The sequence below is a fragment of the Chiroxiphia lanceolata genome, chromosome 5 (genome assembly GCF_009829145.1).
Source record: "Chiroxiphia lanceolata isolate bChiLan1 chromosome 5, bChiLan1.pri, whole genome shotgun sequence".
NCBI lineage: Eukaryota > Metazoa > Chordata > Aves > Passeriformes > Pipridae > Chiroxiphia > Chiroxiphia lanceolata.
Window position 1 is genome coordinate 71117135 of NC_045641.1, and position 15793 is coordinate 71132927.

A 15793-nucleotide genomic window follows, 5' to 3' on the forward strand; every position below is an offset into this window, starting at 1 on the left:
ACATACCACCATCAGTGATCAACAACTCAGACAGAAACTCAGTGTGTGAGTACTGGTAACTGATCCACTCTGAGCATTCATTTTCATTGTATTGAGCTGCAGTGGCCTCCAGATTCACAGAAAGTTGAGTATTTCTTTCTCCTTGTTTATGTCTACAAACCTCTACAATAAATTGATCAAATGCAAGAAGATATTTGAATTTTTGCACTATGATCTGGCAGGAGAACTTATACTTGAAAAGTAAGTAGTTCACCTTCAGTTCCCATGTAGCTTAGGTCAGGTATAAGCAAGAATTAAATTCTATGGACTGGATTAAGCAAAAGGAAAGGCTATGCCCCAAGAAGCCTTTCTGATCTTAAAAACTCTTTAAAAATTCTTTGCCATATACTGTTTTTATGTTGACTTCTTTTACAACAACTACCTGAGCATCTTTTTCAGCTGAAATTAATCTGATTTGGGATTATGTCTTTTAGACAATTTACCAGTCAGTGCGACTGTTCTTCAAATGCATCACTTGCTGTTCTAGTTAAAAAAAAAATTAAAAATATTATTTCTTGCCAAGTACACTACAGCTTAGCACAGTTCATACACTCGATTACAGTGAATTCTACTACACTGTAATTCAGCCTTTTATCCAGGCTTCTAGAGGTAGATGACACATCCAGTCAGGAACAACACCCACATGAATTAATTAATAGTAAATCATATGTTTCATACCTCTACAGCAGTGGTACAGTAACCAATGTTCTAATAATGTTCTCATATAGAAACATTCACACCTCAATGACACAGAAACATTAAGGAAACCCTACCCTTCACAGAAACCAAGAGAGATTACTTGCACTAAGGCTTTGTAATACTTTCAACATGAAGTCATCTCTGTAAATCACATCTGATTACTATCAGAATTCTAATTACAGGGCTGCTAACACAAGGTTCACCCAGCTCCATCAAGTCTACCAAGTAGCATCTTTAATCCATCGGTGCAACTCCAAATATTTGCAAATAATACAGAATGACCTATCTAAAATGAACGTCAAACTGCTGAAAAGCTCTTAGCTAACATTCCTGACACTTCCACACCCCACCCCAATTCTCACTTAAGGGTAGAGTTGACACCTTGAAAATTTCAATACTGAAGCAGGAGGTAAGTTTTAAGAAAGAAAGTCTATAAAGTGACTTTTCCTATATCGACACAATCCACCAGGGAGGGAGAAGACTATTTTCAATCGACACTAACCCCAGTCTTATTTAAGAAGAGAAATTGTACCCTTTTCTATCTTTATCTGACTAAGCCAAACAACTAAAGCTTTTCCAGTTTCCTCCCCAAGGTTCTCCACTCTCTATGCATCCTTATAGCCCTTTTCTTGTATTATGAACTCGCCTTCCTTGAACATGATGAGAACTGCTCACAGTGTGTCAGATGAGATCATCTCTCAGCCTTGCACAATACAATCAATATGTTCCTATTTCTCCTGGAAGCACCTTGTGTGATACAGCCCAGGCTGACACTTGCTTTCTTCACTTCTCAAACCTGTTTCATGCCCCAATTCAACATCAAGTCTGCGAACTCTGCAATGAAATTCAACACTTCTTATTCCTATCTGAAGTTCTACAATGTTGGGGCAGGGGGTTGTTTGAGATTTTTTCCACCTGGGGTAACAAGGTTAGAATAAGAAATCAAATTTCCTAGTTTAAACAAGCTGTTAAAAGAAACTGAATTATATTCCTTCTGATACCTGATAATCATAAGCTCCACGCTCTAGTCCTGATGAAAGTGTTACTAAAAGGCTTAGCATACCAGACTTTGGATCTTCAGTGATAGTTTTTTAAGCACTTAAATTCTATAATAGTACAAACCTTTCTGTCTGCTAGATGCTTGTTTAATTTTCTACTCTTCCTTGTAAGTTCAGTGGTGGAAAGGATTCCAGTTTAGATCTTTCCTCAAAAGGCCATAAAGTACAAGAGAAACCAAAGGACAAGAGAAGGGGACATGCTGGAACTGATTACACACATATATTCGAGGAGTAAAATGACACCAAATGACTGTATGTTAGTGCAGCAGATTTTAGACTGTCACAAGTGCAAACAATTTCCTCTTCCTTTATAACTGCTAGATCACTTCATGAAGTTCACATAAAATAGAGCACTGGCCATCTACCTCAAGCACACACCACAAGACATTCTATTTATTAAAGTAACAACTGTGAAGCTTTTTCAAGAGCATTTTCACATTTTGATGCTGGCTGGTTAAGACACCACCCCACCACCCATGTATTCAAGCTACTTGCACATCAGGTTGGAGAAAAATGAGCAAGATCAACCGAAGGATATGAAGCTTAACATGTTTCCAGCTTAATAATCCTGCACATTTATTTCTGCATGATGGTGCCTGTTAAGACTCCAGTCTTTATAAACAACATTTCATCTCAGATGAGATGAGGAATAAAGAGCTGGATATATTGTCACAGCCCTCATCAATCAACTTTCAAAATGCCAAAGACTATATTTAAGGCATTGATTTCTTACAGACTGCTATGTTCCCTAGTTTTTTCTAAAAAGCAATGTGGCATTAAATCCCTTGAAAACACAAGTGGCATTTCAACCCAGGGTCTTCCCCATTTCAGAAATATTACATTGCAAGGAATTGTCAGGCTCCTTTCCCTGGATTTGAGGAACTGCTAATTTAAGTCTGTGAACCAAAGGGCTCAATTTTGTTTGAAAGTTAACACGGCCTCATCTAGAACATCTTTATATGTTGTGTCAAAACTAAATGCACCTCCACTGTCACTTTTGCCAGGCTTCTTTTAACAGGCTTGCTTTTGATTCTCTGAGCCCTTCCCTTTAATGGGCTAAAAGCTAACTTAGTGGTCTGATCCATATGAGCATATGGGCCTTAAAGCAAAGGCCTGAAGTTGAAGATGCATTTTGGATTTGGTAAGGCCATTTATCTTTTGCTGGCCTAATTCAGTAAGGTGGGCATGTCTGCTGAAAACAGATTTCACAAACAGTCTTGGAAACTCAGGTCTGAAACCTCCAACAGGGAAACCATAAATAACAGGAATGGCAAGAAACACCTCACTCAGCAGAAACAAACCAAACCAAAGACCAAGCAAAAACACCTCCACAAAATATCCCCTTCATTTGAGTTGACTCTCTGAAGGGACACTGCTCAACTGTGACTGGATCATGGTATGAATCCCAGGCACTTCAAATCTTTCTGCCCAGAGAGGGAAGGAGTTAAGAAAAGTGATTGTGGTGCTTTGCACAGTAGAAACTAAGGGTGTTTACAGCAGACATGCACTTCAAGTCTCATTGGAGCCTTGGTTAACAGGATGCTGCACTGCACTGACGTAGTCCCCAGCCAGGCAATGTCTTTCCAAAGTTTCTGGGTCATACCTCATTCATTCCTGGTGATGGAACAGCTCCCTGCACTTGAGACGGTTTTTCCCTTTATCACCACCTTCAAGGTACCTTGTCCTTAAATTTCCACCAGGCAATGTCAAGACCTTTACAAGCTGTCCCTACCAGAGCCAGTCCTCTCACCTCTAATGAGACAGGTTTAAAGCCATAGGACCTGACCTCAGCAAGCCCATCCTTCCCTCAGGGTGGAACAAAACCATGCTGATGACTTCTGTACACCACATTCTGCAGAAGGTTTTGCCACTAGTCGATGGGCACATCTGATAAAAACACACTCTGTGTCATAGAAACAAAGTAGTTGCCATATGGCATCCATAAAAAAACCCTCAAAATCCCTAAAACCCAAAATTGTTGGGCACACGTGGTGACACGAATGACTGAATCACAATTTATGAGTCTTAAATGCATGAGATAAGGTACAACATGCTTGTGTGTAAAAGTGATTTTCTTGTTAGTCTGTCAAATGCACTAGACTTGCTTCTTAGAGGATAATGATTTAACACTTATTCATAATCTTAAATAGCTGAAATATGTTGGGAGACATGATGTCATGTACTTATGGCTGCGAAAGTTATTTATTTGCCAAATATTAAGGGATGTATTTCTGGACATCTTAACTACATACTAGAGAAGCCCATTACATTTACTTTTTTGCTGCAAACTGATAAAGAAAGAAAACCACCAACAACAAACCGAAACAAATAAAATCCATACACATATTGTTCTGGAATACTTGTTCAAAATAATGAGCTATTCCCATAGAGGAGTTTATAGGTATGAAACAAGCCATACGCTGCAATTTGCTGCATGACAAACCAATTACTGATATTAATGCCTGCCTGGACAAAAGTTGCTTAACTACTGAGAATATAAAAGTAATATTTATTACATTTGAACAAGTGGGGGGTTTTGCCCCCACAGGTGTGTGCCATCTTAGATTGAGACATTTTACATTTCATCTCGTATTGTAAAAAGTGTTCTGTTTTCAAAATTATTGGCAGCATGGGATTTCTATGGCAACAAAAGCTACAAATAATAATGCATTTATATTTGTTGTTCGGGCAAAGCATGAGAGACTAAGTAACCTGCTTTGAAATACATTTTAAGAACAGTGTATCTAGGAACCACATTTGCCTTTAAGGGTACACAGTAAACTTCAAAAGCACATCCCCTTTCACAATGCTGGAAGTCTAATAAGAAATGCTAAAGATCTTTTCATTCAAAGCTTTTTTGAAAGGAGCTTAGGTGGCTTTCATCTTCCCTTTTCCTTTCACAGAAAGGATAAGCCTAAATTTTGACGTGTGACTAGTAATTTTTGGATACTTATCTTCAGATATTTTGTAAGATATCATTTTTGAGATGTTTAGTATCTTGTGCACAAAAAAATAATCTTTTTTTTAAGGCACTGAAACTAGACACAAAATCATGGGCTCTTTCTGAGAATTTAGCTCTGTTCCCCAGCTTTTACCTATTCTACTTGTCTCCTGTTCCCTGTTACTCACCATCCCCTATCACATGACTCTTGGAAGTCTCTCCCTGCCACCCAAAACACACATCCTCCACGGATAAAGACTTCATGTAGTCTTCATCCTGCTTAATTCCTACTTTTCCCCAGTCATACTTTTAGCACTGATCAACATTTCCCTTCAAACTCATCTTGTACATCCTCTTTTTTTTTTTTTTTTGACAGTGAAGACAACACCTCTTGCCATAAGTAAATCACTCCCTTCCAAAACAAAGCTCATTCAGGTACAAATAACTGTAATTGCTGAAGAAAGGTACCTGAATCAACTACCTGCAATCACATGTTCAATTAATGCTTTCCCCTTCAAGGAAACACTTGGGTAAATGTATTTCCTCTTGAGAGAGAACAGTCACACCAACCTGGAAGCCACGCAGATTCTACATTTAGGAGCAAATATGGATCCAGCCAACACTTTGCAAAGAAATTCTGGATAAAGTGGGAAATGGGATGGAGGGTGAAGCTAAACTGTTTTGCTCCCTGAAGTTAAGGAATGCACAAATGTGTCTACTCAGATCTGCAGTAACTACTGTTATGCAGGCACTCCTTTTTTTCCTTAGTTTATTCTCTTTCCTGTTAAGAATCATTGTAATTCAGATTGTGTGCCAATTACAAACCACCACACTCAATTATGAGTTATTGAGGACCAATAAATTTACAGAAGTACTTCTGAGTTTTGACAGAATCCAGGAAACCTTTTTTCTGGCAACACAGACAATGAACAAAAGATATTTGCCCTGGGACATTTTGCCAAGGAAAGACTAAAAAAACACTCCTGGCTGCAGGCAGTGAGAGTGTAGTACACTGTATAGTAGGACTATTACTCACTGAGTATAGTCAGTGATAGTCTGAAAAGTGAACATACCTCAGACAAATGGTAGGGTATCAGGGACTGAAGCTCACCAACAGTTTGTAGGGAAGTTAAAACATCAGTCACTTGATAAGTCTGTTATCCGAAGAAAAACACTTTAAAGGTTAGACTGTTAAAGGAAGGAAAAGGGAAATACTGGCTACCAAAATAAGGATAAAAGAATTTACTGTCCCAGCTCATGCACACATTATGCTTTTCATAATACCCTTTATTTTCTCTTTCATTTTTACCCTTTACTAGCAGCCAAAGCTTTGTGTACATGGCAAAACTAAATCACTGCTGACAAATGGGTGATGCCAAATGGGATTTCCTTTGTCTACACTTGTAATGAGAGACATACCCTGCTCTAGTTCAGCTGCACCCCTCGTTGTCAACAACTGTCACCGGTGGTTCGATTTAGTTCATCGAGCAGATCCCAAACAATTTGGAAAGAACAATTTAAGCCAACTGGGTCCCACCCAGCTGCTCCAGAACACACATGCAGAACAGCCAATGCAATTTAAAAATTATTAGCGAAATGAACACTAAAATCCAGCGGATCTGGTAGAGGGATTGAAAGCATCTGAAGTTACTTAAATGTTGCGGCCGAAAAAAAAAAAAACCACATCTGACTTATCAGTTCCCTGCATTACAGAGTCGCCCATTTCTCCATCGCTTTGTCAGAGGAGTCTGTTGTAAAGAAGCTAGTGATAATATCAGTATCATAATTTTATTTATTTTAGATGAAAAATAAACACAAGCTTTACAAACTGGAAGAAAACCACCATAGCTAATTCGAAAGGGACTCTACCACTTGCCCTATAGAAGGCAAGCCCAATTAATGCAGATTGTACTGGTGGAGTCTACGATGACTTTAAATCATGTCTATATTCCCTCTCTCACTTTAAAAGCCAAAAGAATTACAGTCTGCTTGGATTAACACAGCACACTGTCATTAGGCTGGCAATTAAATCCCATTTCTGAGATTGTGTGATCTGAGTCACCAACATCTGCAAATATCTTTACATCTTGTGTAATAGCTGGCCTCAGATCTTGATATACCAAAATAAAAAGGCCATTTTAATGGCTCCCATATTACTTTGGACTGAAAACTTCATGATGACAGCAGCTTCTCAAAATAGCCCATAAATCAAATTTATTATTCATTTTGTCATGCGGGGTTTTCTTAACTCTAAGCCAATAGAGCAACAACAAATCAAGGTCAGTGTTTATACTGCATGAATAAAAATTAACCATGTGTTCAAAATTTTTTTACTCTGAAAGGTATTTGGTCTCAATAACTTTTGACATATGCAGCATTCACCAATTCTTCTACACATCTGGGAGTATCTGAGAAAACACTCTCAAACAACATCTCCTCTCACGCCAGCCTGTCTTGACTTAAAAAAAAAAAATAAAAAACTGTCAGCCATCCTACTGCTTTCAGCATCAGTAATCACATATGAGAAGGACAATTCAATTGCAGGATGCTCATCCCAGGAGTCAATTTAATCCCAAACAGTATAATTCAATATTTAAACAGACCAGTGATTTCCAAATGACGGTTTATTGGTAAAAGCAACAGCACAGGAAGACCTTTTTGCCACACAGATCAGAAACGAGACAGCATGTTATGGGCTTTGAAAAGAAGCCTAGCTCTACAAATCCATTGAAGTACTGTCTTCTCCAGCCATAGATGTTTAGATTACTGTTTCTTTCCTTAAATCAGAGCCTAACCATAAGACATAATAAAATGTATACTATACAGATCTAAATAAGGAATGCTACCTTTAAAAATGTCAGTAATCTTTCACTTCTTCAACAGTTTCTTGCAGCACTTGCCACACCAGAAGAACAGCCACTGTTTACGGCCAGGAATCACAGGGCATGACCAATAAACACACAACCCAACAGCAACCACAACGAAAACCTGGAAACTTGGCTTGAAGTGTACACGTACAAAGTTTCTCTACGGAGGTTGCTTTGAAGCAGACTGCTGCAAGTGACCCACAGCCACCCAGAGCAAGCACCTGCACCCCCAGCATGCAGACCCAAAAGCCCTTCCCCACCACAAGAGGACACACGACAGCACCTCCTTAATCCGCTTCACAAGCGCGTTTTGATCGAAGGCGACGGCTTCTGCGCACTGGTGAAGGTGATCCTGGTACCGGAGACACAGCTGCAGCACCTGCTGGGGGTCCAGCTTTTCTAGCTTGGTGTTGGTTGGAGAGGTCTGCCCACTGAGGAGTCCTACAAAGCAAAGGGAGGACCAGAATTAATCTGACTGTTCAGATTAAGTTCAGCTGCGATCCAAGAGACAGCTGAGCAAACCCAGAAGAAAAGATTTATGAGGGGTAGTGAAAAACTAATTCAGAATAATTTATGGATGTTTCCAATTTATAGCAGCGCAAAGAACAGTTTGCCACACAGCCTAGCCCTCCTTGACAAAAACTAAACAGACTCTAAGTGCAGGTCCATAATGCACATCAGCTTGGTTTTCAGGGATACATGAGTCCTGTTTTTTCTTTTCCACAAGCAATCCTAAACTGTGAAAAATGAGTCTTCCCCTAATTTATGTATGCCAGAAGAGGAAGAAGTTGAGATCTGCATTTCCATAAGGGCACTGGACACAAACTATTTTCATAGAATCACACTGTCAAAACTAGAGCTCTAAAAATTCACTGGTCCCCCAAAACAAACCTGAATGAAAAAATGATCCACCTTAAGTTAATTTATTAGGTGAAATGTCTGTATTTTGTCCATCTTGCCTTTTTTAAAGCTTCAGAACTCTTTCACCTTCTAAGATTTTTCTTTACAATCTCGAAGACTAACAATGAACTTTTTTGTTTGTTTGTTTAATCAGGAATTAAGATCCTTACCTACTTGTATGACCAGGTTCCACATAAAGGCATTGAACTTAAAAGTGAGACACTGGTAATATCCAGAGGAGTAGAATTATTCAGAGAAATTTCTCCTGCCCATTGATTGTTGCCTACATAGTGCATCTTGAGAATGTCTGCTGAGCTCAACCACGTGTGTGCCATACTGACTGCTTTCCCCACAGCTGCTGAAAAAAAATGATGCTACGCTCTAAGGCCATCCTTTTTTTTTTACTACTTCATTTAGTTACTTTCATTTCATTTTTCTTCAACATTAGCACAACCTTTTTCTTGTTGGGACACCATCTGTAACAAACTGCACATACACACAAATATGCTTTTCCCAAAACATCCATCAAGCTATGTAAACTGAATCCAGTGACTGCATGCATGTGCCCTCCAGGACTCTCATTTTACAGACCCACAGCAAATGTAAGCAAGTATTAAACTAAGCAATTAAAAAGTAATAAATGCCAGTTATTTGGATTGGAAAAGTTCTTCCAAGAATGTACCTCAGTGGGAAATGGAAAGTATTTTGAATGACCCCCTTGACTATTGGAGGCTACAACTGGTGACATCAAGTTCTAGCTAAAATCCAAGAACAATACAGAAACCAAGATGTAAGTCAGAAACATCTTATGAATAGGAGAAAGTTAAAACTCTTTGAAAGCATTTGAAGATAAAAATGGAAAAAAAAAACTAGTGCAGCAACTTCATCAGATACAATGAAGTAGGTTTACTTTTCATCAACACTTAAACATCTTATTCTCTCAGGATGCTCAGATACCCTCTGCACAAAATCTTAAGATGAAAAAAAGAAAAAAAGGTAATTTTGTTTTACTAACTTGTCCACTACAACTGTGCTGCCTCAGTCAAGAGGTCAGGAGAGTAAACAGACACTTCACCATTTAGTCTCAAACCCATGTATGAGCAACGGTCAAATTATTTTTTATGTTTTGAAAAGAATAATCTCAAACAAAATCTTGGGTTCATCAATATCAGTTGCAAATCTTTCCAGTCTACTTTCAGCTAAAGTAAAAAGCTTTGATGGGAACAAACCCACTGAAGGAATTAAGACTTTTAAAAAATGTTTATGTTTTGTGTTCTAGTACTTCCTCATTTCATTAATTGTGATCTTCTATAATATGCTGTCAGGATGAATGTCCAAATAATGTTGTCAGCTTTTAATATGCTGAAATGTTCACATAGGAATGAAGAGTTCACCATACACCTGAGGCAGTTATCTTGTTTCAGCACTGATCAAATATGTGATGCTATTAACCAACTAATTTTCTTTTATAACTAATCTCTCACCAACTTCAAGAGGAAGAAGAAAATTAAACACTGTTTAGGAGATTTAATTAACTCAAAGTATGTACTTAGGCCAACTTATGCTGCTTGTGAGAATTTTGAAGAGGAATAGGCCAAGGACTATAAAATGAGCTAAGAAAGAACATGCTACTTAAACTTATGTACTTAAAACCTTTACAGGTTACATAATGCTAAAAGAAAAATTAATAAACTGTAAGAAGCCTCTAATTCCTTATCCAGAAAAACACAAGCTCAAGTGAAGGGAGACATTCCCTATTCAGCTGGAATTCCTTCGTAAGAAGGCAGAGGTGGAAATACAATCCAGTACAAATGTTTGGACTAGCAGTAAAAAACAAACATCATGCTGCTTAAAGATAGACTATGGTATTATTTTGGGAAATGCAGTAAGAAGAAACCAAAGTAACGAGCTTCTCCAAAGACCTCTGGGGTCATGCTGACAATGCCAGAGAACAGTTTAGCTTGGTTTCAAATTGAAAGAAAGGAAAAAGTACACCAAACAGCAAAAAAAAAAAGGCACAAAAAATTTCTGCAGCCTAGCAGAAATTCCTCTAGTCAAAAAGTCGATCCACCATTTTTTGTTGTTCACTGTAACTACTTACTACCCATGCTATAAGCACTAACATTTCTTAACTAACATTCCCCTCCCCTCCACTCTTGTGAGACACCAGCTGGAGCATTGCATGCAGCTCTGGGGTCCCCAGCACAAGACAGACGTGGATCTGCTGAAGGGAGCTCAGATGAGGGCCACAAAAATGGTCAGAGGGCTGGAGCACCTCTCCTGTGAGGAAAGACTGGGAGAGTTGGGATTGTTCAGCCTGAAAAACAGAAACCTCCAGGGAGACCTTCAATATTTAAAGGGGGCTTGTGAAAAAGAGAGAGAGGGACTTTTTACCAGGGCCTGGAAGTGACAGGACAAGGGACAGTAGTTTTAAACTGGAAGAAATTTAGATTGGACATGAGGAAGACGTTTTTTCCAGTGAGGGTGTTGAGGCACTGGAACAGAGAAGTTGGATGTCCAGTCCCTGAAACTGTTCAAGGCAAGGTTGGATGGGGCTTTGAGCAACCTATCTAGTGAAAGATAGTGAAAGATGTCCCTGCCTGTGACAGGGTGGTTGGACTAGATGATCTTCAAAGGTCCCCTCCAACCAAAACAATTCTATGATTTTATTAATTCACTGTACTTTATTTTTTAGCAAGCCAGGAGCTTTGCTCCAAAAGAGCAGGTGGTAACAGTAAGTCAGCTTGAAACCTGATGCAAGAGAGAGTGCAACCTCTCAAATCCCAGTGGGGTTTTACCAGGGAAACCCAGGGGGTAGAAACGGATGCAGGGCTGGAAAGGACCTCTAGTGCCACAGAATCCAGATCTCTTCCCTTCCTCCTCCCCAAACAGATTTAATGCAATACCTCCTCCATGAGCTCTGCACTTAAGAGACAGCAGTGTACTTCCCTTTGCCAATGAAAAACTTGAAACTCACAGGAAAAATCCTGAACTAAAAGCAAGACACAGAAAACAGAAGGGAGTTGAAAAGGGTATTGATGGTGTCCTTTCTTCCTATATTAACAGGAAGTTGAGAAGATATCTAAGAGGCTCTAGGAGTTCAGCACTGAGAAAACTTGATTTTTATAGGAGAGAGATGGCCAGCACTGCAAACCTTATTTATATGACAATAATATAATGTATTATTAAACAACTGTCCTCTTGAAGATCATTGCTTTCTTCTTCAAGCATTTACCCACATTTTGAGCTCTCCACTGAACAGCATCCCTCACTGACTGCTTTACAAGCGGCCTGTAAGAGGATATGAAATCACATCTGTTGCAACAAAATATTTATTAGGTGGAGAAACAGAGGTCACTGAATGGTCCAGGCTTGCTCCTGGAACATGCAGAACTTGAACCTGGTCACCAGCACATCTCAGAGCAACTAACCACTGAGGTACTACCTCCTCTTCACGGAGGAAAGGGTGTTCCTGTGATTTCTTCTGGGTGATTATCAATCCCTGGCCCTCAAGAGCACAGTTCTGCTCTTAAATGAAAAGAAAACAGCATCTAAAGCTTTCATTTCTTATTAAATGGAATACTCATTTTTCAAGCTGTTGGGTTTCTTCCAAAGAAGGAAGTATACCAGGAATCATCTCTGCACTGTCTGAAACCTTGAGAAGAGGCTGCTTGGCACATGAGTGATACAACATACCCCAATGTGATAAGGAAAGGCAACATGGGGGGCTGTCGTGGCTTGGAGAAAACAAAAATGGGGAAACGGAAGAACTACTGTAGAGCTTTAGTGCATGAACCAAAAATACTTTGGCCAAACATGTACAGTCCTGGCTATCAAATTACTCCATAAAACAAATAAGATGACAGACCCCACCTTACGTGTCTGCCACAATGAATAGAAGTCAAAATCTTCCACTTACTCTGGATACATCTGATCAGTAAACAGCAAGCTGATGGACGTGATAAACAGCAGCTGGGACACAGACAGATTCACATTTCTAAAGCACAGTGGTGCTTTAGAAAAAAATAATACAGCAAGTATGTCGTGCATAGAGAAATATCATATATCACTACAAAGCTAGCTGACCCACAGACTTGACAAATCTGTTATTGTTTCCATATTCCTTGGCAAAGCAGAGGCATGTTAAAACCATTTTCCTCCTACTTAGTCATCTCCTTGTTGGTTCCAGGTCAACATACACTTCCAACAAATCACATCCTACCGAGCAGAAGAAAGCTGCTAGTTTAAAAAGCATTTTTATGACTAGAAGTGAAATTCTTGAAAAAAAGCTCTTCATGCAATACTGATTCTATATAGAGAGAGAACATAGTACCCTACCATAGTTATGTTCTGCTACTTTAATGAGCAATCCTAACAACTTCTTGAGCACTTTCCAACCTGAAAAGTATTGATATTTCTTTTTGACTTCTGTATTTCCACTTGTCAATCCCCTTTTCAATCAGTAACAGCAGGCATTACAAAATAGGTCCAGAGTTGTTAATTTATTATTACAGACAGCAAAGCACATGATGATATGGTCTCTAGTTTTAAAGCCAGAAAGGGTTGCTGTCATCAACTAAACAATCTTTCTGTGGAATAAGAGAGGACTTTTAAAGTTACACCTTCTTAAATCAGACCAGAAGTCTACATTGCTCAGAATACTGCTTCCAACATCGGACAACAGTGGACATTTAGGAAAAAAACATCTTTATCAGTTCTTCTTCTCCCTCTTCTGCAACCTTCCTGCCTCTCACAGTTATTTCAGACCCAAAATATTGTGCTCAATGAAGCTATGGATACTTGAATTTCACTAATACTTTTTGAAAAGTATATATTTATCTCCACAATATCCTGTGGCAATAAGTATGATGTTTATTTACATAGCATGAAAAGAACTTTTCTCACTTGCTTTACACTTGCTACTCTGTAACTGTGCTATAACACAACAGAAATCTGTGGAACGGGTGAACTTTATCCCACTGTCTTTCCAAGCTCAAGAACCCACTGATCAGGCTCCTCTCCCACAGACGACTTAATTTCTCTGATTACTTCTGTAATACCTTCAAATGCCTCTAACCTGAGTCCTGACTTCCCTCTTTAAAAGCCAAGTCAATTCTTCTACAGAGTATAATGGTCACACCTCTAACAGTCCAGCTGCTTTTGTAATGCTACCCCTTTGCAGGACCTGTTGAATCATCAACATCCTTTTTAAGAGCATACATTATGGTGTGCCGCGGTCCGAAAGGGGAGGATGGGACCATGGCACAGCACGAGCCCGGGACACGCGGGTGGGATGCAGGTAGAATGCTTTATTCACGCGTGCACCCCGTCTTTTATCAGCTCGGGAGGGGAAAGAGCCAGAACATAGGGCGGAGCATGAGACAGACAAGCGGGAGGGACAAACCAGGATAGGGACACGGGCAAAAGAGGGAGGAACGTGGGAGGAACCGGGGAGAGAAGGGGTGAATGGAGGCTGTCCCCTCTCTGCAGCTTCTCCAGCCAATCGGCAGAGAAACAGAGGAGCAGGGAGGCCAACAGGCCGGGACATGCCCGGGAAATATAAATTCTGGGGAAGCATACAATGTGTATATACATAATAACTGTAAAGTCTGTATCATAAAGTCCTTTCAATCACTGTACATCTTTTTCCACTTCTGAGATTTTCCCCATTCTGATTCCTGATCCTTCACAATGGTGTATTGCACATTATGGTGTATTGCACACTCTTCTCCCAAGATCAAGGTTAAATAAAGTAACACATTACACACCACGGGTAGCAATGGCTTGTCAGCTTTACAGAGGCGTTTCCTGGTTCTGGTACCTGTTTCTGGAGGCTTATTACTGTGTACATTACCATTTTTTCTAAAACCTCTTCTGTGAACACTTCTCATTCATCCTTGTAAATAATGAAGCTTTTTTGAAAGTCTCCTCTTAGGACAGTCCCACAGACTCTTCAGCAAGCTTCTAGAGAACCTAAAAAGCTTTTATTAAATATACACAGGTAAAAAGCTGTTTTGAAGGTATTTCTGTTCTGGCTTTCTGATGACTTCCCATTTAACCTGCTAGAGTTTGTAATCTGTTGCTCTCCTAACACAAGTTTCTTTTTGCCTGCTTTTTGTCTGTTTTGGTTTTGTGGGGTTTTTTTTTGGGTTTTTTGCGTTTTGGTGTATGGATATCTTTTTGCCTACACGTCCCTTCACACTGCTTTAACTACACTGTTTCTGCCTCTCCCGTCCTTCAAAACCACTTGTGCTGCCTGAAACTTATTTCAATTGTTCCCAGCTTCTCCTCTTGCTCCCCTCATTTTTTATGATACTCCTCTTCATAAAATTAATCCAAGACAGTAAAACTTTTGCAGCTTTTCTATTCCTCACTGAATTTGAGTAGACTACAGTTACTACAGTATACACTAGTATACAATTGTACACTATATATAATAGAGTAATTTAATTTACCCTCACTAAGACAACATTGGCTTAAGCTTAAAAAGAATTAGTGTTTTTCAAGTCTCCAGAAATTTTTCTGTGTTTGAAATCAACCCCACAACTTCCCTCATTAAGCACTTCTAAAGCTCTAAGGTAGAAGATACCCAGTCTGGTCAGCTTCTTAATTGAAGTCTGGCCTCATTGGCCACAGATTAACTATTATAGTTGCCTTCCCTGTTGCTATTTGCATGGGAAGATTGTTTTGCCAGTACTTTCAAGATTCTTAAGTACCACAAGAAACAGAAAAAACAGATGACATTACATCCCTAAAGACAGTCTTGTTTCTTGACCATTGCTGCTTGCACATGTTTGGAGGCAGCAATTTGCCATTAGCTGAAATAGTGAGCTCATTTCCATATATGCTCCATGCAGGAGCACTTTAATATACCTACTGAAAAGAAATAATTGCACATCTATGTGCAGCAGAATACAAGGTATTAAGATATTTGCAAACAGATAATGTAATCAGATTTACAGGGCTCTTACTGACTAAATGCTTTGAATTCTAATTGCATGCTATCTCTCTCATTCTTGAAGACTAAGAAAAGACTAGATTTTCAGCAAAGCCTGAAGAATCAGAACAGCTTTTTTGAGGGTTGTTTTGTTTTGTCATAGGTTTTCTGCTGGTTTGTTTTTTGGTTGTTTGGGGGCGGGGTTGGTTGGTTGGTTGTTTTCAATAACACCTGAGTTCAGAAACATCAATACACTCAAATTTGAAAACCCAAGCCGCCCTTAAGAAAAGGGTATATTAGTGGAAAGAAAAATAAAGAAAATGAAAAATAAAATAAAAATAAAATCATTACT

General features: G+C 39.2%; 1 protein-coding gene across 9 annotated transcripts in view; it reads right to left on the minus strand.

Moving 5' to 3' along the window:
* The window catches only part of BORCS5 (BLOC-1 related complex subunit 5), a 77475-nt gene that overhangs the window by 20865 nt on the left and 40817 nt on the right, over nt 1-15793 (minus strand). For 8 of the 9 annotated variants that reach the window (XR_004357404.1, XR_004357403.1, XM_032689562.1 and 5 more), the window contains 2 exons: nt 7888-8045; nt 5811-5891 (listed from right to left, as the gene is read on the minus strand). Coding sequence is in view for 7 of the 9 variants with exons in the window: in XM_032689562.1 (XP_032545453.1) it covers nt 5811-5891; nt 7888-8045 (239 nt within the window). In the remaining 2 variants the exon portion in view is untranslated. The remainder of the gene's footprint in view (nt 1-5810; nt 5892-7887; nt 8046-15793) is intronic. The other variant, XM_032689563.1, reaches the window with a different exon arrangement.